General features: G+C 45.8%; 1 protein-coding gene across 2 annotated transcripts; it reads left to right on the top strand.

Moving 5' to 3' along the window:
- Positions 1-1,952: 1,952 nt before the first annotated feature.
- SET (SET nuclear proto-oncogene) lies at positions 1,953-9,874 on the top strand. Of its 2 annotated transcripts, none has more exons than XM_035113294.3 (8): positions 1,953-2,267; positions 4,230-4,287; positions 5,623-5,765; positions 6,420-6,523; positions 6,661-6,774; positions 8,239-8,409; positions 8,509-8,593; positions 9,041-9,874. In XM_035113294.3, exons 1-8 carry the CDS (start codon positions 2,195-2,197, stop codon positions 9,046-9,048), a joined length of 756 nt encoding a protein of 251 aa, XP_034969185.1. In that variant the 5' UTR covers positions 1,953-2,194; the 3' UTR covers positions 9,049-9,874. The 2 variants fall into 2 exon arrangements, with proteins under 2 accessions (XP_034969185.1, XP_034969184.1); XM_035113293.3 differs by having other exon boundaries at positions 8,509-8,649.
- Positions 9,875-26,164: the final 16,290 nt, after the last annotated feature.

Here is a 26,164-nt window from a genome sequence, read left to right as displayed (position 1 = left end):
ACTAAACAACTTCAGGCATTTTCACTTTTGGAAATATGGCAACCCTATTAAAACGCTTTTAAATAAATAAAGTTGAGCTTCTGGGAGAAAAGGCAGGATTTCAGTATAAGGTGGGGACGGCAAACAAAAAAGTAGTTGCAATATAGTCTATACAGTACAGTATTATTGCACTGATAGGGGAATTCATCCCCTTCATGGATCACTGCCTTGTCGTGGCGAAGGGGCTTAAATAACTTAGAGAAGTTATGTTTTGACCAAACGTGATCCACCTGGAGAAGGAATTGGCAAGCCACTCCAGTATCCCTGCCAAGAAAACTCTATGGACAAAGACAACATGCATATAAAAGTTATGACGCTGGAAGATGAGCCCCTCAGGTCCAATACTTTGGCCCCTCAGAAATATCAACAACCTCAGATATGCAGATGACACAACCTTGATGGCAGAAAGTGAGGAGGAATTAAAGAACCTTTTAATGAGGGTGAAAGAGGAGAGCGCAAAATATGGTCTGAAGCCCAACATCAAAAAAACCAAGATCATGGCCACTGGTCCCATCACCTCCTGGCAAATAGAAGGGGAAGAAATGGAGGCAGTGAGAGATTTTACTTTCTTGGGCTCCTTGATCACTGCAGATGGTGACAGCAGTCACGAAATTAAGAGACGCCTGCTTCTTGGGAGAAAAGCAATGACAAACCTAGACAGCATCTTAAAAAGCAGAGACATCACCTTGCCTACAAAGGTCCGTATAGTTAAAGCTATGGTTTTCCCAGCAGTGATGTATGGAAGTGAGAGCTGGACCATAAAGAAGGCCGATCGCCGAAGAATTGATGCTTTTGAATTATGGTGCTGGAGGAGACTCTTAAGAGTCCCATGGACTGCAAGAAGATCAAACCTATCCATTCTGAAGGAAATCAGCCCTGAGTGCTCACTGGAAGGACAGATCGTGAAGCTGAGGCTCCAATACTTTGGCCACCTCATGAGAAGAGAAGAATCCTTGGAAAAGACCTTGATGTTGGGAAAGATGGAGGGCACTAGGAGAAGGGGACGACAGAGGACGAGATGGTTGGACAGTGTTCTCGAAGCTACGAACATGAGTTTGACAAAACTGCGGGAGGACAGGAGTGCCTGGCGTGCTGTGGTCCATGGGGTCACGAAGGGTCGGACGCGACTAAACAACAACAGGGGAATTCATTGGAGAGCGCATGGCTCTCTTTTGGGCGCCAGTCAGTGCTTGGAAAAATAAAATCTTTATGTGATATGTCTGTGCATGCGCAGGGACCACCGTTCTATTTTCACTTCCCCAGCGTATTTCCATTCAAGGCTGCGCCCACTCCTATTTATACACATGCAAATATTAACTTATAGACGCACATCCATGGCGACCAAGCAGCATCCGAAGAGGAGGCGGGTTTAAAGCCGACACATCCGCCCCTGCGTTTAAGTTGTTGCCCATCTTTTAAAACCTGTGCCTATAGAGGATATTTCTGCGCCTGCGCTTTGTCATCCCTCTCCCGCTATCTGTAGCCCCTCCGCGGGCAGTTACAGTATTATCCTCTGTACTGTACTTCCCATGCACAGAGAACGTATGCGCTTGCGCAAGAGAATTCTCTGGGTACAGTGGGCAGGGAGCTACAGCCTTACATTCATGATGGAGGTGGGGAGAAGAGTAAAGGCGCCTGCGCAGTAAGCTCGGTTTTCTCGCACCCGTTGGGGGAAAGCAACATTGGAGCTTCTGCGCATGTGCCTTTGGCTCACCCGCGTTCTCTAGGCGCAGGGACGAGTCTGCGCTTGCGCGGCCACTCACACACGCGCACAGGAGTAGGCGAGGGGGCGGGAGGAAGAAAAAGTCCCCAGTGCGCATGCGTAATTCGATTCTACTATCCCTCTGGTGGTGGCCGCGGGAAAGGAGATAAAAACCAATGCGCGCCTGCGCCCAACCAGCTTTCCCCTCGCCAGAACCAGGAGGAGGCGGCGGCAGAGGAGGAGGCGGAGGCTCTCGCTGTGTGGAGATAGCGTGAGGGGAGCCCAGGCTCTGCCGCCACCCCGTCTTCTCCCACGCATAGGAAGACCTAGGAGAAGGAGGAGCAGCGGCAGCTCCAGCTAAGCCCGGTCTGAGGCGAGGCTGCGCGGCTGCTCTGCTCAGTCCTTGCCTACCTATCTCTCCCCTCTATTTCCCCGCCTCTTCTCGCTCCCAACATGTCGGCGCCGCCGGCCAAAGTCAGCAAGAAGGAGCTCAACTCCAACCACGACGGGGCCGACGAGATCTCAGGTGCGTGTGCCGGAGACGGGGGTGAAAGGGGGGCTTGTGTGGCGCGCGGGAATGGCGGGCGGGACCCGGAGGTGGGAGGGAAGAGATGCACACGCCGAATCTCTTCTCCTTTACCCCCTCCGCAGCCGCCATCTTCTCCAGCAGCAGCAGCCGCCACCGGAGGCGCGAAGGGAAGCGCGCCTTCGAAGCGTGGGGGGGGGCTCGCTCGTGTGGGCCGGATGTGCAGGCCGCGGCGGCGGCTGCGTCCAAGCGAGGGAGGGAGGCCATGTTAAAGCGCCCCTTTTGTCTCCCGCGCGGCGCGCTCTCGCCCGCTCGCTCTCCTTGCGCCCTTGGCTGCTTTCTTCTTCTTCTCGCCTCTCTGGCGGCGGCAACAACATCAGAAGGCCTCGTTCTTCGCTTCCAATCCCTTTTATGTCGCTTCCTCGCACACAGAGAATATATCTTCCCCGGCCGCGCTCCAACTGTGCTTTCTTTCTTTCTTTCCCGCCCCCCGCTTTTGCTTGCCGCCATGATTGCCTTCCCTGCAACGCATGGCTTATGCCTTGCAGCAGCTCGGAAATAGGTTTTGTACTTCATAGGCGGAGGAGGATTGGGGCGCGTTTTGTGGGTGTCCTTTTTACTACAAAGCGGCGGCTTCCCTCCTGCAGTTTGAGGGGTCGCAACTTCCCACCACGTGCAGCTGTGCCATGGTGGCTTCGGCGGCTCAGATCAAACCCCGAAAGCCGTGGCTTGATCTCCGCCCCCGAATCGTTTATACTGTATATGTAAATACGCACCTACAGATGCCCAACGCCAGATTTCTTTAAAAAATGAATTCATGTTTTCATTGTATTGGAGAGAAACGGGGCACTCCCCTTTTAAACGATGCTGTTGGAAAAAGGAAACCCACAATTGTCTGGCAGGGACCAACCTTCAAAAGAGTGCCCAGCGTCCGTTACTCTGCCGCACGTGTTGCTTCTACCGCCGTCTGTAGCCGCCTTTTTTAAAAAAAAGATTTTCTTGCTGGAATGAGTTTTAAGGTGATCCTGCTTTCGTTGCCTGCAGTTGCACGCCAGCAAGCCACGCTGCACATAGAGCATGTGCAGAATTCATTGTGCCATGTTCCAAAGGAATGGGGCCTGGAATAGCAGGCTTCCTTATGCCAAAGGGAGGAGGGGATTCCCCTCATCCCAGGTTTTGGAAAGCCCATTTGTCTCCAAATAATGCAGGCTAGACTAAGAGGTCCGTGGAATCCCGCCTTCTGGGTTTTTAAATAGACTACTTCCCACTCTTTCAGCTATCTGAAAGCACACTAGAAATAAGCATTGTTTCTTCTAAGGAAACATCGTGTGGCGTGTTCACTTGCTCAACAGGGGTTTTTATTGCCTTAAAAATGGTAATCCAGGAAATTAATGTGTTCTCAGGTGTGCTCTTTATTACATAGCTTTTTTTCAGTTAAATAAAACTGATGGGTTGTATAGTTCAACAACTTGTGGATCTATATAAAGTGCCATGAACATTCTTAAAGTATACTGGCATTATGATGGGCCAGATGAGAGATGTAGAAGCAAAGTCCGTCTCATGGGTCACACTAGGTGAGAATAGTTGCAAGATTAGAAGTATAGATTAAAAACAATCTTGTGAATACTTGGGAGCAGTTCTTTTCACCCACAGACCCTGTGGGGCTCAGATTTTGGATCAAATTCTTCCAGGACAGTAGTGTGTGAATTTATACTTAGGAATAAGTTTGTCTATTTCAATGTGCATAAATTTGGAGCGTAAGAACGTAAATGGAATGTTTTCTTGTTAAAATGCATGTTCAGTGTATGGGGGAGAAAGTGTGCGCAAATGAATACACAGTCAAAAGCAAAGCAGATCAAGAAACAATACAGATCAAAATTCCATCCACAGTATTGAGAACAAGCATTACATGTGTTTATTGTGTTGCTAATTAGAATCTGACTTGAGGCACTTTTTTTCCAGACAAAGAGCAACAGGAAGCAATTGAACATATTGATGAAGTACAGAATGAAATAGACAGGTAACTCAGATGGTGTTATATGTTTATTCAGAATACATTAACAAGCACCTTAACCCGTATGTAATATAATAATGTAGGTTTACCAAACAATGTACTGTAGCTGATAAAAGCTTTTTGTCTTCTATTTAATAATTTGCTTATAAAGAGTTGTAATATAGGGCAGCTGGAATGTACTTCAGAACTTGAAAACATGAGCTGTGCTTATTTGATTTCATCTATTAAATACAAAAGTTGAAAACGAAACTGCTGGTAGCAGTAAGAAGTTTGTATATTTTGGACAGAGATTTTCCTAAGTGATGTGAGTCAGTGCTGCTTAATAAAATGCCAGCCATGGGTGTGGAAGGGGAAGGAAATCAAGCCCCCCGCTCACCCCCAGTACCGAGAGATGCAACCTGCAAATTGCACACATTCTCCTCCTTTCTGGATTTTACAAAGAGTATTCATGGTATTTCTTAAGTGTGAAACAATGCACCTGGTTCATAGGGGTTGGAAAATGAATGGAGGTTAATTTGTTTCATTTTTCATTCCTTGCATGCATACCTACTGTCAGCAATCACATGTGGGGCAAACTGAGTTTTCTGAGTGGCCTTTCTCAGCCTTGGGTCCCCAGATGTTAATGAACTACAACTCCTATCATCCTTGCTCACAGGTCGAGATGGCTAGGAATGATGGGGGTTGTAGTCCAACCACATCTATGGACCCAAGGTTGAGAGGCTGAAGCAGAGAATTTAGAACCAATGTTAAAATTGAGATCTATATAGGAGATGCTGTGCAATATGGTAATAGGTGATTTGATTCAATCAATGCCACTTGAGAATGTTTACTGCTATACAATTAGGACTGAATTCATCATCATTCAGATACAGTGGTACCTCTGGTTACAAACTTAATTTGTTCTGGAGGTCTGTTCTTAATCCGAAACCATTCTTAACATGAGGTACACATTCGCTAATGGGGCCTCCCGCTGCTGCTGCTGCGCACAACTTCAATCACATCCCAGGGCAAAGTTTGCAACTAGGGGTGGTATCTACTTTTGGGTTAGTGGAGCTCATTACCCAAAGCTATTCAAAGGACGTCCTCCTTGTAACATGAGGTTCTGTATTGGGCTCTGATCTGGAAGGATAGATAGATTGTTGCTTATTTGGGCAAAAAACATCACCCTTATTTAACAGTGTGTCAAAGACCTGGTCCCATTGGTTTCAGATTAAATTTTCAGGTTGTTCGAGATTGAAATAAACTAATCCTGCTATTTAGTGTTCTATATGTCATGCTGTTTTGATACTTAGCCCTACACTTTGGATCTCCCATTTTGTTTGGATCTTGTCTTTGCTATAGACTGAATGAACAAGCCAGTGAGGAAATTTTGAAAGTAGAACAAAAGTACAATAAACTCCGCCAACCATTCTTCCAGAAGAGGTCAGAATTGATCGCCAAAATCCCGAACTTTTGGGTAACAACATTTGTCAACCACCCACAAGGTATGTTAAAGTGCTATACATTCTAAATATTTATTTTATAAATTAATTTGTACTAATTTCTCAAAGTGACTTGCGATACTGATTGATGTTTACTTAGATTTTATTAATTATCTTTTCTATGTTTTTAGCTTGTTCTGTTTTATCTTTGTAAGCCACCTGGACTGGGAAAAAGGCAGATATAACAAAAGATAATAACAGTAACAACAAGATGACAGCCTATGAAAAACAATGCAGAAGAACTCTTTCTTTAATGCAAAACCTGTTATTCAAATTCCTAAACATTGGCTTTCTTTTGTATTATTTGGCTATATTGAGCAGTGTTGTTGAGGTGAAAGCACAGCTTCCATCAGTGGAATTTCTGAAAAAGTTCCTGGTGGGGAGGAGACTGTGGCAGGGAGGGGTTTGTTGTCGGATGCAGCCCACTTCACTTTAGCTTCAGGCCTCAGCATTCTATAAAAACAAGTCAGAAATAATTTATTAGAACTGAGTTTATATTAGTTGATTTCCTGTACAGTATGTGGATGAAGTTGGAGAACCCGACAGCAATATATGTTTCAGAGCAGGTTAGGAAATGAAATTCTGTAGGGTGGTGGTGCTTCTGCTGATGAATACGTAAAACACACATGTGATGGAAACTTTGTAATTCTCTGATAGTATCTGCACTGTTGGGAGAAGAAGATGAAGAAGCGCTGCATTATTTGACCAGGGTGGAGGTGACGGAGTTTGAAGACATCAAATCAGGTTACAGAATAGATTTTGTAAGTAAAGGTGTGCTGCACCTTCGTTACCACGTTTGTGGATGGCTGGAAGAACAGCCTGGTGCTCCCTGAGGCCGTTCTTTGAAATATCTATGCCATGTAGTGGTACTGACGTTCTTACGTTCTCTTGACTGCAGTATTTTGATGAGAATCCATATTTTGAAAACAAGATGCTCTCCAAAGAGTTTCATCTGAATGAGACTGGGGACCCATCATCAAAATCAAGTGAAATCAAATGGAAATCTGGAAAGGTATGTAGCTGCAGATTTCTTTGAATCCCTGTTGGTTTTGTGGGATAGTTGATCCCAGACTCGCTTTCCTCCTTGCATGGGTGAAAGAAAGCATGGTTGCATCTGATGGATTTTAGGTGATCCGGTGTTTCAGGGGATGGAATTCATGAGCTCCTGAGATTGCTGTGAGAACTTTTGGAAGCAAATAATACATGTGGATGCCAACCTATGGGTTATATCCAGTATTACCGTAGTTATACTTTAAGTAGAACCATTGAAATGAATGAACACTATTCATTTAGGTGCATTCCATTTGTCTACTGTGAGTACAACTTAGTTGGGCACAACCCTTTTGTATAGTGTGAAGGGAGGTGGTTTGCAAAACAGTATGGTACTGCTGGGAGATGGAAAAGGGACAAACATATAAAGATATTAAAAACTAATTGTTTTAGTTTATTTATCAATTTATTCAATCTTTATCCTGCTCTTCCTCCTGGGAGCACAGTGACATACATAGTTCCTCCCTTGTGTCCTCACAACAATCTTGTGAAGAAGGTTAGGCTGTGAGAGTGACTGACCTAAGGTCACCCATTCAGTGTCATGACTGAGTATCTGAACCTGAATGTAATCAGGTTGGCTCTGAGCAACCCCATAAAAATAATAGAGGAGGCTTAGAAGTCGGATTTTAGTAACTCAGTTGTTATGTCTTCTGTGGCCTAAAATTGTCTGAAGATTCATATTAGATGCAAATCTGTTCGCATCTTTCCTCTCTCCCCTCCACACCCAGCCAGTGTTTTAATGGAGAGAACCAGAAATAACAAAGAAACTGGAATGGCCTCGTTCACCACCTTCTTTAGTATGGCAGGTATCAGGAACATGTGGGCCCCTCTTGCCTGGGATGTTTCCCTGAGCTAGGATGATTCCACTTGCTTGCCTGAATGGAAAGGGAGGTGTGTTTGTAGAAACCTCTAATTTTGTGTTGCTGGTATGTGGCCTGCTGAAAAAGTACAGTTGTGGCCATGGGATATTCCTAATGAAAAGCTGTGTTTCATTCAACAATCTGGAATTCTCTGCCATGTGAGAGTGTTGCCTCATATCTACACCATGTAAAGAACCCTTAAGGGTACTGAGAGATGGGAGATCCTTAACAAACTACAGTTCTCAGGGTTCTTTATGAGGAAGCCTTGACTGTTAAAGTGCTGTGCAAGTAGAACTACTTCAGAATGGACAGTTCATCTGTACCATCTGAGGGCCCTTAATCTTGTGCTCCTAAATGATGTTTTCTCTGAATTTGGTGAGGAATATCAAAAGCAGTTTGATGCTGCTGCTCCATAATCTTGTTCAGTAAGTGGCCCAGTGCTTTACAGTTTCTGAATAAAGATGATGGATTAGCAAACTCCTAAATTAAACTGAATATCTTTTCAATGGAAAGACTCACTTTCAGAATGAAGTTTTGATGTTTCTGTTGGCTTTTTTGTGTGTAAGGATCTCACAAAGCGCTCAAGTCAGTCACAAAACAAGGCCAGCAGAAAGAGGCAGCATGAAGAACCGGAGAGCTTCTTCACCTGGTTCACTGACCATTCTGATGCTGGTGCCGATGAACTAGGCGAGGTCATTAAAGATGACATCTGGCCGAACCCATTACAGTACTACTTGGTAAGAGTCTTTAAATGAGTTTGCATCATGCTTCTAGGAGTGGGGGAAGTTGAGTAATTTAAGATAAACATGCTAAAGTTTTATTGTTCTTCAAATAAGGTTCCTGATATGGATGATGAAGAAGGTGAGGGAGAGGAAGATGACGATGATGAGGAAGAAGGCTTGGAGGACATTGATGAGGAAGGTGACGAAGATGAGGGCGAAGAAGATGAAGATGATGACGAGGGAGAAGAAGGAGAGGTTGGAATGACACTTGCCATTTAGCAATGGCTTGTAAATAGGCTTAGGAAGAGTAAAACCAGTCATCTTTGCCATGGCATCTTCTCTGCATGCCGTAGTCTTGAGTGACTTGGGTTAAGTAGCTGTGTAATTTGAAGGATCATGTGGAAGATCAGTGTTTTGAACAGTACAGGAGCAGAAGCTATGTCCAGCTATGTTTATTGGGACAGGCCCCTTAGCAAGCATTGTCAGGGATAACAGCTTTGCTTTGTGGTGTCTTAAGTAGAGCAGAAAAGAGTGTGGTAGAGCCTCTCCTGAAAAGTAAAAGTGGGGAGGGAATGGATGGTATGAAATTTGGATTCTTGTGATGATTACTTAGCAGTGTGTTTAAATGTTTCATTTCTTTCAACAGGAGGATGAAGGAGAAGATGACTGAACACTGACAGATTCCAACCACCCTCTTTCCTCCCAATTTCCCCCATCTCCAGTCCCTGGGAGCAAGTTGCTGTCTATTCCCCCCCATCCCTTTCGTGCTCAGTCGCCTTGTTCTCCTGAGGTCTTTTTTTCCTCTCTTCTTCACCATGGTTCACAAATAATTTTGCAGAAAATATCAAGCAGCATTTGGTGGAAATTAAATCTTTACTCATTTTGTTACCCTGCCCACTTCCTCTTTTTAAACAAAACAAAACAAAAACTTTAATAAAATCAACACACTGTTCTGTGGGGAAGAGCCTTCTCCTCCCTTCACTCTGCTGGAAGCTGAAGAGTGCTAGGCCCCAGTGTAGTAGTGCATAGAATCTAGCTTTTTCCTCCTTTCTCTGTATATTGGGCTCAGAGATTACACTGTGTCTCTATGTGAATATGGACAGCATTTACCAACATGTATCTGTCTACTTCTATAGACAATGTAAGCAAGGGTGGGGTTCAGATGTTGGGGTGGGTTAAAGGGGGATTTGAACAAAACAATACGTCTCCTTTGGCATGTTTAATCCCAATAAACATCCTTGCAGTTTAAAATATGACACTTAGGAGATTTTTTTTAATCACAGTTGAGCCCTGCCACTTGATGGAGAATCAGCAGAACCTGTAGAACTTTATTTGGAATTTACATTCTCTATTGTAATTTTGTTCTTTGTTTTGTTTTTTCAAAAGAATTTTGTTTTACTGGAAAAAGAAAGTTGCTCAGTTCTGAATGTTAAAAAGTGTACAAGTTGCTTTGTTACAATAAAACTTAATGTGTACACAAGGGGGCTGATAGTCTTCACTGGAAAAATGAAATAAAAACATGTCCGACCCCACCACTTTAGTTTGCTTTCTCAGTATGGGAGTTAGTACCATTAGGACTAATCAATATTACATTGATGGGAAGAAAACTCTTAAAAAGTAAGTTATGTGATTAGCAACATAGCAGTTTTCCTTTTTTGAAACAAGCCCCTCGTGCAGACTTTTGAAAACATGATGCTTCAGAAGAGGCTTTCTGAAAGATCATCTGATCTTCCGTTCCTGCCCCTCTCTGTCTTTAACCTTCCATCCATTATCTTCCTGTGCGTACGCTCATTAACCCACAGTAGAGGACAAAGAGTAAAGTGGGTAGAAGAAGAAAGAAAAATAGAAAACAGTAAACAGAAAGGACTTTCAATTCTCCGTCTGTCAATTATGTATATAAAGATTATTAAAAGTGTTCACTCCAGGATGATATGCAGCTGTTCCTCAATCTACTAGGCAGCGTTTCCCCAAACCTCAACCTCGTGACATCTCAAGTTCGTTTTCTTTCCACACAAAAAGTTAAAATGTTGATGTTGCTATATGTCAAGAACAGTCCTTCCGCTGGTACTGTATGATGAATTTTATCTCCAAAGAAATTCCAACACCCATTAATAGAATAATCCATATTTAATTAATTTATTGTATGTTCATTAATTTGTACCCAGTTAAATATCTTCCAATCCCATTTCCCAGCTTAATTTCCTTCCATTTCTACTTCCATTCTTATAGAAGAATTGCCAGAGTCTTGGTAGCTTTTTCTGCTGAGTTCAACTTGCACACAGGATCCTTTCTCTGCCATCTCAATATGTTTCTTAATGTGTCAGTGGTTTCATTCTACACCAGCAGCATAACTCAATTGTTTGTTTCACTCCAGGCACCTATGTGGAGGTTTTCTCCATCATCTGCCTCCCACATTCTTAACCATTTATAATCTTTCTTAACCACAAATAAGACATGCTTCTCTCCCCCCCCCCCCAGCCTGTTAGTTAATGCCTTCTTATGCCGGCCTTCAGTTCACATTCTGGATAAAATGAATTTGCAATCACCCCAGTCGTAATTCATCGGATCTCAAAAGTAATTAAAAGAAGGGAGGTTTAGCTGTCCTGAAGGCTAACCTTCAAGGCTGTTAGAAGAAAGAGTTTGGATTTGATATCCCGCTTTATCACTACCTGAGGAGTCTCAAAGCGGCTAACATTCTTTCACTTCCTCCCCCACAACAAACACTCTTTGAGGTGAGTGAGGCTGAGAGACTTCACAGAAGTGTGACTAGCCCAAGGTCACCCAGCAGCTGCATGTGCAGGTTCCCCAGATTAAGAGTACCGGTTTATGCTGGCTCTCTGATGGTGGTTCCTCGCTGCAAGATTCTCCCTGCATCTGATAACTTCTCTCCATAACAGCTTTCTTCAGAGCATTTGAACTTAATCCCTTGATCTCTCTTCAAATGGTGCAACAATCAAGATTGATGTCTTGGCTATCATTAATCACATGTCATTGTGTCCATGACAAGCCCCACATCTTTCCTTCTGGGAGTTTGGAGGGCCATAGGCTCCTCACAACTGCTTTTTGAAGCCTGAGAGGGCAGATAACAAATGCATTATAAAGCTACACAGCCAGAATGTGCAGAATCTGCTAATGCTTCTTGTTTGCCTGGATAGAGAGTAGAAGAGCATGTGTAGAAAATAGCCTAGGGTAAAAGGTAACATTTTCACTAGGGGAAGGGCTGCATAAGCAGGAGGACTGGAGAGCTGGCTGCTGCTTGTGCACATTGAAATGCTGAACTGCTCTGTTGTTTTTGCACAGAAAAACAAACCACAAGCATTTTATGAATATAGAGTTCTGTATATATAGCAAGCCTGACTACTTTAGTATTGCCTGTTTGGACTGTTAAGAGGACTTTCCAGTCAGCTGAGATAACTAATGGGAGACTGAAGAAGGTACTTTCAGCCTATGATAATTGATTCAGCCACTGAGCTACATAGCCTCACAAACAACTTGGCAGTCCCCAAGTATGTCATCAAAATAATTGTATATTCAACTTGAAGTTTTATACACAGATCCACTGAAATAAATGGGCATGTTAGGTTTTTTATTTTCAGTAGGTCTACTTTGAGTAGGACTCATTGGATACAACCCAGTGTGAATGCCTTTGCTACTTGACACAATGCTGCTTCCTGGCCAGTTCTCATGGTTTTACAAAAAAGGGATGCTCTAAAATTGCTTTGAATGATGCAACATCGCAGAAGCATGGGACCACATAGCATGATAGAATGGTAGGATTGGAAGGGACCCTGATGGGCATCTAGTCCACCTCCCTGCAAATCAGGAATCTCAACTAAAGTACCCAGGGCAGGTGGCCATCCACCCCTCTGCTTAAAAACCTGCAAGGAAGCAAGGAGAGTCGTCCACCTGAGGGAGTCTGTTCCACAGTCAAACAGCTCTTTCCATCAGAAAGTACTTCCTGGTGTTTAGTCAGAATTGTCCTTGTAACTTGAAGCCATTGGTTTGGGTCCCTCCAGAGCAGGAGAAAACAAGCTCAGGGCTGGCTCGTCGTAGACCCCCGGTGGCGCAGGGCACCATGGCGCTGGCCTGTCAGGAGGGCGCCGCGAGCTGCGCCCACCCGCTGGCCGACCGGTCTGCTGCGCAGCTGTGCGCGGCGCCCACCTGCCCACCGCGCTGGGAAACGGGGCGGGAGGGCGCCGGAGAGATCGCGCTGTGCTTGCCCGCCCGCTGCGCAGCAGCGCCGCGCCCACCCGCCCACCGCGCTGGGAAACTGGGCGGAAGGGCGACAGGGGCGCCATAGGGCGCCGGAGAGATCCGGCGCACCATGGCGACAGGGGCGCTTAAGACGGCGCTGAACAAGCTTGCTACATGTGATAGCCCTTTAAATACCGGAAGATTGCTATATCAGTCTCTCTTCCAGGCTAAACATATCCAACTCTCAACCATTCCTCATAAGGCTGTTTCCAGACCCTTGATCATCTTGGTCATCTTCCTCTGCACACATTCTAGCTTGACAATATCCTTAAATTGTGATGTCCAGAACTGGACAGGTTACTCCAGCTAAGGTCTGACCAAAGGAGATTACAGCAGGACTATTACTTCCCTTGATCAAGAAACTATACAGTGGTACCTCGGGTTACAGACGCTTCAGGTTTCAGACTCCGCTAACCCAGAAATAGTACCTTGGGTTAGCTTTGCTTCAGGATGAGAATAGAAATCGTGCAGCAGCAGCGTCGCAGCAGCAGCGGGAGGCCCCATTAGCTAAAGTGGTACCTCAGGTTAAGAACAATTTCAGGTTAAGAACGGACCTCCAGAACAAATTAAGTTCTTAACCCGAGGTACCATTATGTTGATGCAACCTAGAATAGCATTTAAAAAATTGTTGCTGCATCACACTGTTGACTCATCTTAAGCTTGTGGTCTATGAGATCCTTTTCACATGTACTGCTGGCAATCCAGGTGTCCCCCATGTTATATTTGTGTAGCTGGTTCTTGCTGTCTAAGTGTACAACCCTACATTTGTCCTTGCTGAAATTCATTTTGTTAGTTTTGGCCCAGGTCTCCAATCTGGTAAGGTCATCTTAACTCAATTCTGTCCTCAGTGACATTGGCTACCCATCCCAGTTTGATGTCATCTGCAGATTGGATGAACATCCCCTCAATTCCTTTATCCAAGTCATTAGTTAAGATGTTGAACTACAGTGGGCCCAGGCATAGCTGTCAACTTTCAGATTTGAAAATAAGGGATCAGCAGCAGCCTCACCTGACCCGGGGACAGTCTGGTATATCTAACCATCTGGGATAGCAGCAGGAAACGGCGCAGGAATAAGGGAATCTCCAGCAAAAAAAAAAGGAAGGCTGAAAGGTGTGGCTTGGAATAAGGGAGTTTCCCGCAAAAAAAGGGAGGGTTGACAGCTATGGGCCCCAGCACAGAACCATTTGGTACCCCACTTGTGACTTTTTCCCAGGATGTTGAGGAGCCATTAGGGTTTGGTTGATCAATCAGCTACAAGTCCACCCAACCATTACCTCACCCTAGACCACATTTTGCCAGCTTTTTCACAAGAATATCATGGGGAATGTGTCAAAAGCCTTACTGAAATCAATACACACTACATCCACAGCATTCCCGTTATTCACCAAGCTTGCGACTCTATAAAAAAAAAAGAAATTATTTGTCTGGCATGACTTGCTTTTGAGAAACCCATCCTGGGTCTTAGTAATAAAAACATCAGTTTCTAAGTGCTCACAGACTGTTTATCTGTTTTGGGACGTTCCTGGTATTTACATCAAGCTGACTGGTCAGTAGTTACCTGGGTCTTCTACTTTCCCCTTTTTGAAGATGGAAACAACATTTGCCCACCTCCAGTCTTCAAGGACCTCACCTGCTCTTCAAGAATTTTCAAATATTATAAACAGGCTAAGATTACATTTGCAAGCTCCTTTAGTTTCCTTGGACGCAGCTCACCAGGTGTGGTGAATCGCCCTGAGTCAGGACCCATCGTGTATGGGGTTAAGCTTGGAACAGTTAGAACCCACAGGAGCGGGCTCAGTCAAGGGATAAAAACCCCCTCCCGAGTGGCAGTTGGGAGAGTTGGAGTTCAGTTGCAGTTGGAGTTGGAGTTGAGCTAGTGAAGTCAGAGTTGGTTGGGTAGTGAGAGTCAGAGAGCTAGGTGGAGTATTGGGGGGTAGGAACATACAGACAGGATAGCAGTGTGATATAAAACTAGTTGTGTTGTATAACTTAGAAGGTATAGGCCGGTATAGGCAACGTTTTAAGTTCATGTACAATATTATCAATCCAGTAACCGCACGCATATGTACCAATAAATAAACTAAACTTGTTGTTTTTAAATCATATCCTGGTCTGTGTCATCTGAGAAGGGAAATAGCAAGTATCCAGCTGGCAGTCTAGGGGAGCTGCAGCCTGGGATACTACGTGTCATTGGTGCAGCACCAATCGATCTTGAAAACATCCACTGGTGCTGTACAGGTCCAGGCAGGACCATGACACCAGGCTCTGGAGATTTGAATTCATTTAAATTAGCTAGGTGTTCCCTGACCACCTCGTTTCTTATATTGGGCTGCAACTTCCTCCTGGCATCCTTTATTCTGTTATCAGCAGGTTGGGCACTGCTTTCCTTTTGGGTGACTGTAGTGAAGTTGGGGGAAAAATTATGTATGTTTAAAAACCTTGCTTCTTAACGCAATGCATTCTGGGATGAGCAAAGCTCCCAAAATCCTGGGAATGTGCCTTTTTGCCCCTTAAGATGAGTGTCCTTCTCCTGTCAGTTTAATTGCCTCCTGTGTCAAACCAGGAAGAAAATCTTTATCTGATCTGCTGCCTGTGAAGGGATGTGTAATGGGCTCAGGAGGCTATCAGCCCTAGGTGATTAAAGGCCCAGCGTGTCAAAAGTGCTTGGGAAAGTAAAAGGGAGTGTATGTAAACATACATAAAAAATTTCCCCAACTTCACTACAGTGACAATAGAGGCAAAATAGATGTTGAGCAGTTCCACCTTCTGTCTGTTGTTTTCCCCTCTTTTTCATGCAAGGGACCTACTACTTGCTTGTTCTACCTCTTGCTTCAAACATAGTTGAAGAAACATTTTTATTATTTTTTGTTGTGTATTGAGTCAAAGGATTTTATATCTGTATTATTATTGTCTGTATTTGCATTAGGATAAAGTAACTGCCTTTTGGTTCCAGAGGGTACAGCTACTATTGGTTCATTTAAGCTGCTGTATTTGGATCCTCTGTCTTATTGGTTTCCTCCAAAAGGCAGCACTGTGATTGCTTGATATTGTTCCCTCCAAAATGTATCCCTTCCTAGCTAGTCCCCTGTCCCTATAAATGTAGCTTTCCTCTCCTCAGTCTTCAGTCTTGTTCACTTTAATAAAGAGCTGTTACTAGAGAACTGTCTCCAGCATGTTATGTCAAGAGAGCTGAAATCACAAACCCCACGTCACAACAACTGGCGACGAGGATGGGATCCGGAATGCTGAGGAGCGGTTAAACACAGCCCTGCCTCAGAGTCCGGATTGCAGCTTAGAACAAGACTCACTGGCCAGCTGAGAAGACGACCCTGCCCGCTAGGACAATGGAGAGTCCAAGGGTATTGGAGCCCTTCCAGCCATCAGAGCCCCACACATGGGAAGACTACGTCGAACGCTTCGAGTTCTTTGCAGTGGCTCAAGGGATCACCGATGCCAGCAAAAGAAGGGCCACATTCCTGAGCTACTGTGGGCCCGAGACCTTCAAGCTGGCCAAGGCATTACTTGCTCCAGCGAAGCTGAGTGAGACATCTCTCAAAGATATTCTTGCCTGCCTAACAAGCCACTTGGCGCCTACTGAGACCAAGATGGCCCGGCGGATGGAGTTCCATAAGAGGCAGCAGCATGCTGGGGAGTCTGTATCCACATTTCTGGCTGAACTCCGGAAGCTCGCTCAGCACTGCGGCTTCCAAAATCTGGAAGAGACTCTCCTGGATCGGTTTATTGGTGGTCTGAGCAGCAAGAAAGCCAGAAGACGCATCGTGGCTAAAGAAGAGGTTACCCTTGCTTCAGCCTTGAAAGAGGCCACCGCCACGGAGAATTATGAAAGAGAGGAGCTTGATGCCAGTCGCAAGGCCACTAAGCCACAGATAGAAGTTGCGCATGCCATGGACGAGCTAGAGGCTACTCCGAGCCAGAGCCCAGTCCGTGGGGTCGAGTCGGTGCGTCAGGCCTGCACAGTGCACAGAGATCGCCGAGGCAGTTGCCCAGGTTGTGGCGGAAACCATGAGCGGAAGAGTTGTCGTTTCAGGGATGCTATGTGCCGGACGTGCGGAAAGACGGGTCACATCGCCAGGGTCTGTAGATCGGCGGCGTCGGGAGCAACAGGAGCACCTAGACTGGAGCATCGCAGACCGCCCACAGCAACTCGTTTTCTAAAGGACTGCCACTACGTAACGGAGATCAACGGGAGGGCCGTGCAGTTTCCAGCGCAAGGCAAGGCACACGTCAAGGTGAAGATTGAGGGTCAGCAGTGCGACATGGAGGTGGACTCCGGATCTGCATTCACCATCGTGTCGGACCAGACCGCGAAGACATTCTTCCCCAGGGGTAAGTTGCCCCCTCTGGAGCCCTTCCCGGCAACCTTGCAGTCGTACTCAGCAGGCCGCATCCATGTTATGGGAATGTGTGCCGTGAGAGTACAGTTCCGGGACAAACAGGCTGTACTCAAACTGGTGATTGCGAAGGGCAGTCGCCCCAGTCTCCTGGGCACTGACTGGTTCCCCGCCCTGGGACTGAGTATCTCAGGGCTTAATTCAATCCAAACCTGCCCTGAGATGAGCGAGGCATTATGCAAGGAATTTGCTGGTCTCTTTAATGGAAAACTGGGTTGTTATAAAGGGCCCCCAGTTGACTTCGAGTTGGACCCCGGTGTGGCCCCAATCCGACTCAAACCAAGGCGAGTGCCATTTGCACTGCAACCCAAGATCGAGGCAGAGCTGGATAAATTGGTCAAGCAGGGAGTTCTCTCACCCGTGGACTCTGCTAAGTGGGAGACTCCAATCGTCACGCCCCTTAAAGCAAATGGGGAAGTCAGGATATGTGCAGATTACAAATGTACTATCAATAAGGCACTCAGGGGAAACTCATACCCCATTCCAGTTGTATCACATCTGTTGGCTAAACTGGCTGGGGGCAAGGTGTTCGCCAAAATTGACCTGGCACAAGCTTACCAACAGCTGCCAGTAACCCCACAATCAGCGGAAGCACAGACTATTGTCACACATAAAGGGGCGTTCAGAGTTAACAGATTACAGTTCGGAGTTTGTGTGGCCCCAGGGATTTTTCAAGGGCTCATGGAACGCCTGTTAAGAGGTCTGCCGGGGGTCTTGCCATTTTTTGATGACGTTTTGATTGCTGGAAAAGACCCACAGGAACTGGTTGCGCGTGTCCGTGCAGTGTTGCTCAAGTTCAAGGAGGTGGGGTTGCAACTGAAAAAAGAAAAATGCAGTTTTGGGGTGCCAACTGTGGATTTCTTGGGGTTTAAAATTGATGCATCAGGCATCCACCCCACAGATGCTAAGATTAAGGCCATCATCGAGGCACCACGACCACAGAACAAGACGGAGTTGCAGTCATTCCTGGGACTTATTAACTTTTATCATTCGTTCTTACCCCAGAAAGCTTCGGTAGCTGAACCATTACATAGACTATTGCAGAAAAAGAATGTGTGGCGATGGGGGCGGGAGCAGCAGAAGGCTTTTGACTCCTTGCGAGGAATGCTGAGTAGCAGGAGCGTCCTTGCTCATTATGATGAGTCAAAGCCGCTGGTCCTGGCATGTGATGCCTCTCAATACGGTCTGGGGGCTGTGCTGAGTCATAGGGAACCGGATGGGTCGGAAAAGCCCATCTCTTTCTATTCCCGTACGTTGTCGCCCACAGAGCGCAACTATGCTCAAATTGATAAAGAGGCACTGGCTATTGTGTCCGGAATCAAAAGGTTCTATGATTATTTGTACGGTCGCCATTTCTCCATTGAAACGGACCACAAACCACTGTTAGGGTTGTTCAACCCAAACAAACAAACGCCACAAATTCTCTCCCCCAGAATGTTGCGTTGGTCAATATTCCTGAATGGGTTCCAGTACACCTTGACCCATGTGCCGGGGAAACAGTTGTGCCATGCTGATGCGCTGAGTCGATTGCCCCTTCCTGGCGGGAGCAATGAGGATCCTGCTCCGGCGGAGCACATTATGATGCTAGAAACACTTCCGGGGGCTCCTGTAACAGCTACGGATATAGCTGAGAAAACTAGGAAAGATGCTGTTCTCTCCCGTGTGCTCACTTGGGTGGGGAGGGGGTGGCCAGGTGGTCCGCATGAAGAAAAATTCAGGCCTTATGCGACAAGGCAGCACGAATTGTCCATGCATAAGGGTTGTCTCCTATGGGGAGATAGGGTGATCATCCCAGCACCACTGAGAAACAGGGTTCTTGAGACGCTTCACATGGGACACCCGGGAATGGTCAGGATGAAGTCGCTAGCCCGATGTTATGTGTGGTGGCCTGGAATGGACCAGAACATAGAACAATGGGTACGAACATGCAAGGCATGCCAAGAGGTGCGGCCAGAAGTGGCCAGAGCACCAGTCCACTGGTGGGAGCAGTCCAGGACTCCCTGGAGCCGGCTGCACATAGATTTTGCGGGGCCATTCCAAGGGAAGGTCTTTTTGGTTATCGTTGATGCATATTCCAAATGGTTAGAAGTGGCGATGGTCCCTAGCATGGCATCAGCTGCCGTAATCAAGGTGTTGAGGCAGCTGTTTGCTACCCACGGGTTACCTGAGACCATTGTATCAGATAATGGGGCAGCTTTTGTATCCCAAGAATTCAGGGCATTCTTGGCTGATAACTTTATAAGAGGGGTCACATCCGCGCCCTTTCACCCATCCTCCAATGGGCAGGCTGAGCGCATGGTAAGAACAGCCAAAGAATCCATTGCGCGCTTAATGGAGGGTAACTGGTCGGCTCGCATTGCGCGAATGTTATTTTTGCAGCATGCGACGCCGTGTACTGCGACGGGCAAGTTGCCAGCCGAGCTGCTCTTAGGTAGAAGACTGGTAACGGTGCTGGATTATGTCCACCCAGATAAAATGCCAAACCGTAATTCAAGAGCAACCCCCCAGGCTGAGACTGACACAACAAGGTATCTCGCCCCTGAAGATCTGGTCTGGGTGAGGAACTATTCACGAGGTCCGCGGTGGGTGGCCGGTGTGATCACCCGGGCTAGTGGACCTGTGTCCTATTATGTGACCTTGGAAAATGGGCAAGTTTGGAAGAGACATATAGATCAGCTGAGGCGCCGGGCGCTCAGCAGGGAGGAGTCAGATAATTCATCCCTGGCTAATGACGCACAGCTGCGAGACCAGAGTGAAGATGGCCCAGAGGTGCAGTCACCAGGGGCTTCAGCAAATGAACCAGGGTCTGCTAGTCCTCAGGATGACGAGGTACAGGTCGGGGACCCTGAGATGTCTGGGACTCCATCTGTTCCTGACGAAACCCCTAGAGCAGCCCCTCCACCACAGGTAACACCCAATCCAGAACCTGCAACACCTGTTGTCAGGAGATCAGGTAGAAGTTGTAGGACCCCACAGTACCTGAGGGATTACATCTGCTGTGCTCACTAGGGGGGGAGGGGTGTTGTGTATTGAGTCAAAGGATTTTATATCTGTATTATTATTGTCTGTATTTGCATTAGGATAAAGTAACTGCCTTTTGGTTCCAGAGGGTACAGCTACTATTGGTTCATTTAAGCTGCTGTATTTGGATCCTCTGTCTTATTGGTTTCCTCCAAAAGGCAGCACTGTGATTGCTTGATATTGTTCCCTCCAAAATGTATCCCTTCCTAGCTAGTCCCCTGTCCCTATAAATGTAGCTTTCCTCTCCTCAGTCTTCAGTCTTGTTCACTTTAATAAAGAGCTGTTACTAGAGAACTGTCTCCAGCATGTTATGTCAAGAGAGCTGAAATCACAAACCCCACGTCACAACATTTTTAACCTCCCTTGCAAGCTGATGCTTGAACCTGGGACCTTTGGCGTGCAGAACAGGTGCTTTACCACTGAGCTACCATCCTTCACCCTAAAGGACTTTCAATTTGGAGAAATCACTGATCAATTGTCTTTCAGGTTTTGCTGGCTCAGCATCCCCCTTGGTTTCCCAGTGCCTCCAAGCCTACAGAATATAATTTTGCACAACCCACCAAGGAACATAATAGTTTAATAAACTTCAAACAAGTAACAGTTAATTGCACATTTATTTAGAATCCAGTTAAAACTTTTTGTTTAATAACAACAACAACATAGTAATATTACTTATAACTCACCCATCTGGACGGGGCTCCCCAGACACTGGGCAGCTCCCAACAGAATATTAAAATATTAAAAACACAGCTTCCAACAGAATATTAAAAACACAATAAAATATCAAACATTAAAAACTCCTAAGAAGGGCTGCCTTCAGATGTCTTCTAAATGTCAGATAGTTGACATCCTTGACATCTGATGGGAGAGCATTCCACATGGCAGGTGCCACTATCGCAAAGGCCCTCTGCCTGGTTCCCTGCAACCTCACTTCTCACAGTGAGGAAGGCCCTCAGTGCTGGACCTGAGTGTCTGGGCAGAACGATGAGGGTGGAGATGCTCCTTCAGGTTGTTACGGAAAAAATATAGGTGTGAGGCTACTCAGCCACCTAGCTCATCAGGCAAGTGCCTGCGGTTCACTGCAGACATAAAGGAAGCAGTCCAGCCACCATCCGGAGCAAAACAGCAAATTTTATTACTGCGCAGCAGGTTCAAGCCAAGACTGAACACTGAGAACAGGGTTACAAGAACTTTTAAAACTTTCCACCTGAATCCCATAATGCATTTCAAAAGCGTCATTCCTACATCACTGTTACATAGCTAAACGTCAGAAAAGGGGAGGTACATACAATATTAACATACAGTACTGGTAAACAAGATTAACATAAGGGTAATGGTTCAGGGCAAAAGTAAATGTATGATAAGTACCGGGAGGAACTTATTGAGTATTAACAGGAAAAGAACAATAAGGTCCTGGCTTTGCATCGGCTGTCACCTGGGTGGGTCTGATTATGGGATTAGGCTTGGCCAACAATCAGCTCAGCAAAGTGCCACTGGGCACTACCTGGAGTCCCTTTTCAAGGGCAAAATAGTGTTGGAATGGGGAAAACTGGAGTTGATTTTATATGATTTTAAAAATAGGTAACTTCCCTGAGCTGTCAAGTCAAAAGGATACATTTATGCATAATATTTATAATAAAGATGTGCCCCCCCCCGGTGATTTCCATAACATTCCCCCATTCGGAGATAGATTTGTGACACAGTTCTGAACAGCAAATCCTTTCTCCGCACTTAACTACAGTTCAGACATAGACATATTTCCCACCCATGCCTGACGAGCTAGGTAGCTGAGTAGCCTCACACCTAGATTTTGTCCATAACAAGGTACACTGGCACTGGGCCGAGGCCGTTTAGGACTTTAAAGGTCAACACCAACACTTCGCATTGTGCTTGGAAACGCACTGGGAGCCAATGTAATTAATTTAGCATAATAGATGAACTTGACCCAGTGATATCAGTGCTTTGAAGTATTGACAGTCATGCACACATCCAGCGCCCCCCAATAGGGAATCCCATCTCCCAGGGGGTGCCACCACCCACTTTGGAAAAAAATGGTTTAAAACATTTTACTGGCCCTTTCATACTTTTTTTGCAGGGGGGAGGGGTGCCAGGAGAGTGAAGAACAGGTGCAGGAGGAATCAGAGAGGTAAGGCTGGTGAAGAGTCAAGGACTTCCACACCTCCTCTTCCTGCCCCTTCCTGCTCCAGGGTCTCCTAGGAGCAAAAGAGGATTGAAGCAAAAAGAGGTTATGCATGGGCAGAGATTTCGCCTGCTTGCACTCAGCTCTATATGAGAGATTATAAACCAAGGTCAAGGGCAGGGCCTCTCTGTTGTGGCAACTGGCTCATTGGATGCACAACAAGGAGTAGCTAAGAGGTACCGTATAGGACATATACCCTTCCCTAACTGGCAAGCATACTTTTTACAATAAAGATTTAATTCCTTACTCTGGACATTCCTTGCCTGACAGCATCGTAATGAGGGGAGGATATCAGACAGACTATGCAAAGTAAACATTACAGGGTAACCAGCTAAGTTCTACTCAGAGTAGAACTCATTGAGATGACTGAACCTAAGCTTATCATGTTTATTAATTTCAATGTGTCTGCTCTGAGTAGGATGAACACTGGGGAGACAACCCAGCGTGTTTTCAACTTGGCCCAGAATGAGGAATCTCTCTTGCCATTCTGATGCTGACTTTTCATGAATTAATTTATGAATGAATTTACTTTATTACGGTCACAGAACCAGCATAAGCAAAACATCTAAATAAATAGCATAACAGTATCTCTAAGCGGATGATTATTAAATTAATTGGGAACAAGAACCAAACGTAGATTAAAACATCTACTTAGAATACTTGATTAAGCATAGGTAATGGATGAATAATTTTTTAAGGAGATCAGTTAAAAACAACAGCTGTATGGGGTGGGGCTTCAGAAGTGTGAATCTAACAATATGGGCCTTCTATTTAGGACTGATTTGCAGCATAGACCAGGGGTGGCCAACTCCCAAGAGACTGTGATCTACTCACAGAGTTAAAAACTGGCAGTGATCTACCCCCCCCCTTTTGGGGTCCAGGTCTAGGTTGTTGAGCTTTTTTTCAGGAAGGAAAGCCCTGGTTTTTGGGGGGGTTCAGGTCAAAGTTGTTGAGCTTTTTAGGAAGGAGGAAAGCCACATTTTGGAGGGTGCAGGGCAAAAGTGTTGAGCTTTAGGGGAGCCAAAATAGTTGAGCTTCTTTGGGGGGAGCTAGTGATCTACCAGTGATCTACCACAGATGTCCAGTGATCTACCGGTAGATCACGTTCTACCTGTTGGGCGTGCCTGGCATAGACCATCCTTCGATGAATATCTACCATGGCAGCGCAAAATTTGGTGACTAGATATGTGACTTCTGGGCTTTCGTCCTGTAGTAATAGGGAGGCGTGTTGTTCTGAACGCCTAAAGAAACATATATAGGATGGGCTGGATAAATCTAGCTTGATTGTCTATGTCAGGCATCCCCAACCTTCAGCCCTCCAGATGTTTTGGACTACAATTCCCATCATCCTTGACCACTTGTCCTGTTAGCTAGGGATCATGGGCCAAAACATCTGGAGGGCCGCAGGTTGGGGATACCTGGTATATGTAATACTGGCAATGAAGAAGGGCATGCTCCGTTGTTTCCTTCTGCCCAGAGCCACATGGGCATTGCCTCTCCTCATATGGTATCTTCCTATAATGGCCTTCCTGAACTGCTGAAGGGAATGCCTGACAATGGGTCAAGGTGAAAGCCCTTCATTGTTTTGGTATTTCAAGATTAGCTATGTATGGCATTTGGGAAGGCTGACTTTTCCATTTTATTTTATTTTTAAAGAGGAGCTGGTTCTTAGCCCTCATGGTTCTAGGGAGAAATTAGTGTTGCCATATTTCAAACAATGAAAATCCAGGCAGAAAAGTTGTTGAGTTCGGATTTCCCCAGACATTCAAACAATTTCCGCCCAGACACTGCTGCCGACTGCAATGTTCAGGGTATGTCCAGTAGATGATAGGGGTGAGGGGGGGGGTTCCCTGCATGTGTTTTCCCCTGTTTAGTGAAAGGTTCTGGTGCCTTCAGATGTTTTCTCCTCACATATGCTCAGTAGCGTGATTTGCAAGAAGTGCATATTTCAAAGTGGCTAACTCCACAGGTGCCCACGCCTACCCAACACTGGTACCTGTGCCTTCTCTTCACACCTTCCATCTTCACAACAGCCCTGTGAGGTAGGTCAGGCTGAGAGGCAGTGACTGGCCCCAAGGTCACCCAGTGAGCTTCGTGACTGAATGGGGAGTTGAACCCTGATCTCCTTCAGTCATAATCTGACACTAGAACTGTTACACCACACTGTTTCTCTGAGCGTGAATGAAGGTGGTTTAGACATATTTCACACCCATACAGGGCATTTGTAGGAGCTAAAGCAGAGCAAAGGAGCTTGGGAATTATCCAGAACATACAGCTATTGCCCAAACCACTATACAACACTGCTTGTCTATGGAAAAAAAAACCTTTCTGTAGGCTCTACTCAGCCTGTGTGGTTCTAGGATTCTGAGATAGGTTAGTCTGAGGGTGAATGAGTCACTGGCCCAGGACTGCTGAACCAGTACTGCTGGATTTAGTTGTGGCTTTCCTGGGAAATCCAGTATTTATTTTCCCCCATGTTGGCGGGGGCTGAAATGCACCAGATTGGCAAAGGTTCATGTGCTTAAGTCTGTGTGGAGTGGACATGACAAAAATATATAACTATGGCGCACACTGAACACATTAAACAGGCCACATAAATGATAAGATGATGGCTATGTTGGTGGTTCTTATTCTTTACTCCCGCTAATAGCAAACCCAGCTGGTGAGTGTTGATATGATTGCAACCAAGACAGGAGGAAAAAAAGCATCCCCCAAAGCATCCTGGGAACTGTAGTTTGCGAGTGGTGTTCAGAGCTGCAATTCCCCACATGGATTAACAAATCAATCCCTCTTCCCAGGAAACGGTAGCCCTGCGTAGGGAATAGGGGTCTCCTAACTATTTTCAGCTCCAAGAACAAACTTCAGAAACTCCCAGGATGCTTTTGGGGTAGGCACAACGGTTTACAATAGTATGATACTGCCTGAAATGTATACAGTGGTACCTCTGGTTACGAACTTAATTCGTTCCGGAGATCCATTCTTAACCTGAAACCGTTCTTAACCTGAGGTACCACTTTAGCTAATGGAGCTTCCCGCTGCCGCCACGCCACCAGCACGCAATTTCTGTTCTCATCCTGGGGCAAAGTTCTTAACCTGAGGTACTACTTCTGGGTTAGCAATGTCTGTAACCCGAAGTGTTTGTAACCCGAGGTAACACTGTAGTGCAGTTGGGGCCTTAATCCTCTCCATTGACTTCCCTGCGTCTACTCTACACTGAGCAGCAGCAGCTTTGGCTACCAGCCTATGTTTTTTTATTCCCTCTCTGTTTCCTGAGAGATCAATTGGGATCCCATATTTGCCAGGCCTGTGAAAACACCCTTTGTACCCACATTGAGAGGGGTAATTGATTTTGGCCACTTTGTCAAGGTCCTAACTCTTCTGGATCATCTCCACCCTCTTACCTCAAAGGGGCAGAGGTTCAAAGATTTAACTTTGTCTTCAGACACCCGGCTAGAGCTCAGATTCATTCTCACTGGGTCAGAATAGATTTGTTCCTTTTGAGGAATGTTGTGATGATGATGTAACTTTTGAATGTGGAACCAGGGTATGGAGCAGGCATCCCCAAACTTTGGCCCTCCAGATGTTTTGGACTACAATTCCCATCATCCCTGACCACTGGTCCTGTTAGCTACGGTAGGGATCATGGGAGTTGTAGGCCAAAACATCTGGAGGGCCGCAGTTTGGGGTGCCTGGTATGGAGCTTCTTTCTGGAATTTAAATCCACTCTTTATTCATGACCATAAGGACTGGAATCTTCTTCTTTTTTTTAAAGCAAAGGCTGGATGGTCATATGTCATGTATAGTCTAGTTGAGATTCCTGCATTGCAGGGGGTTGGATTAGATGACCCTCGGGGTCCCTTTCAACCCTACAATTCTATGATT

Source organism: Zootoca vivipara, chromosome Z2 (assembly GCF_965207765.1).
Source record: "Zootoca vivipara chromosome Z2, rZooViv2.hap1.1, whole genome shotgun sequence".
Taxonomy (NCBI): Eukaryota; Metazoa; Chordata; class Lepidosauria; order Squamata; family Lacertidae; genus Zootoca; species Zootoca vivipara.
This window is presented reverse-complemented; position numbering and strand designations above follow the sequence as displayed.

Bases quoted from the DNA above. Each gene is read 5' to 3' on its own strand.
- SET (XM_035113293.3), top strand. From the start codon at position 2,195: ATGTCGGCGCCGCCGGCCAAAGTCAGCAAGAAGGAGCTCAACTCCAAC. The intron at 6,524-6,660 runs GTAAGTAAAGGT...TCTTGACTGCAG, and splicing joins CAGGTTACAGAATAGATTTT to TATTTTGATGAGAATCCATA. The intron at 8,410-8,508 runs GTAAGAGTCTTT...TCTTCAAATAAG, and splicing joins ACCCATTACAGTACTACTTG to GTTCCTGATATGGATGATGA.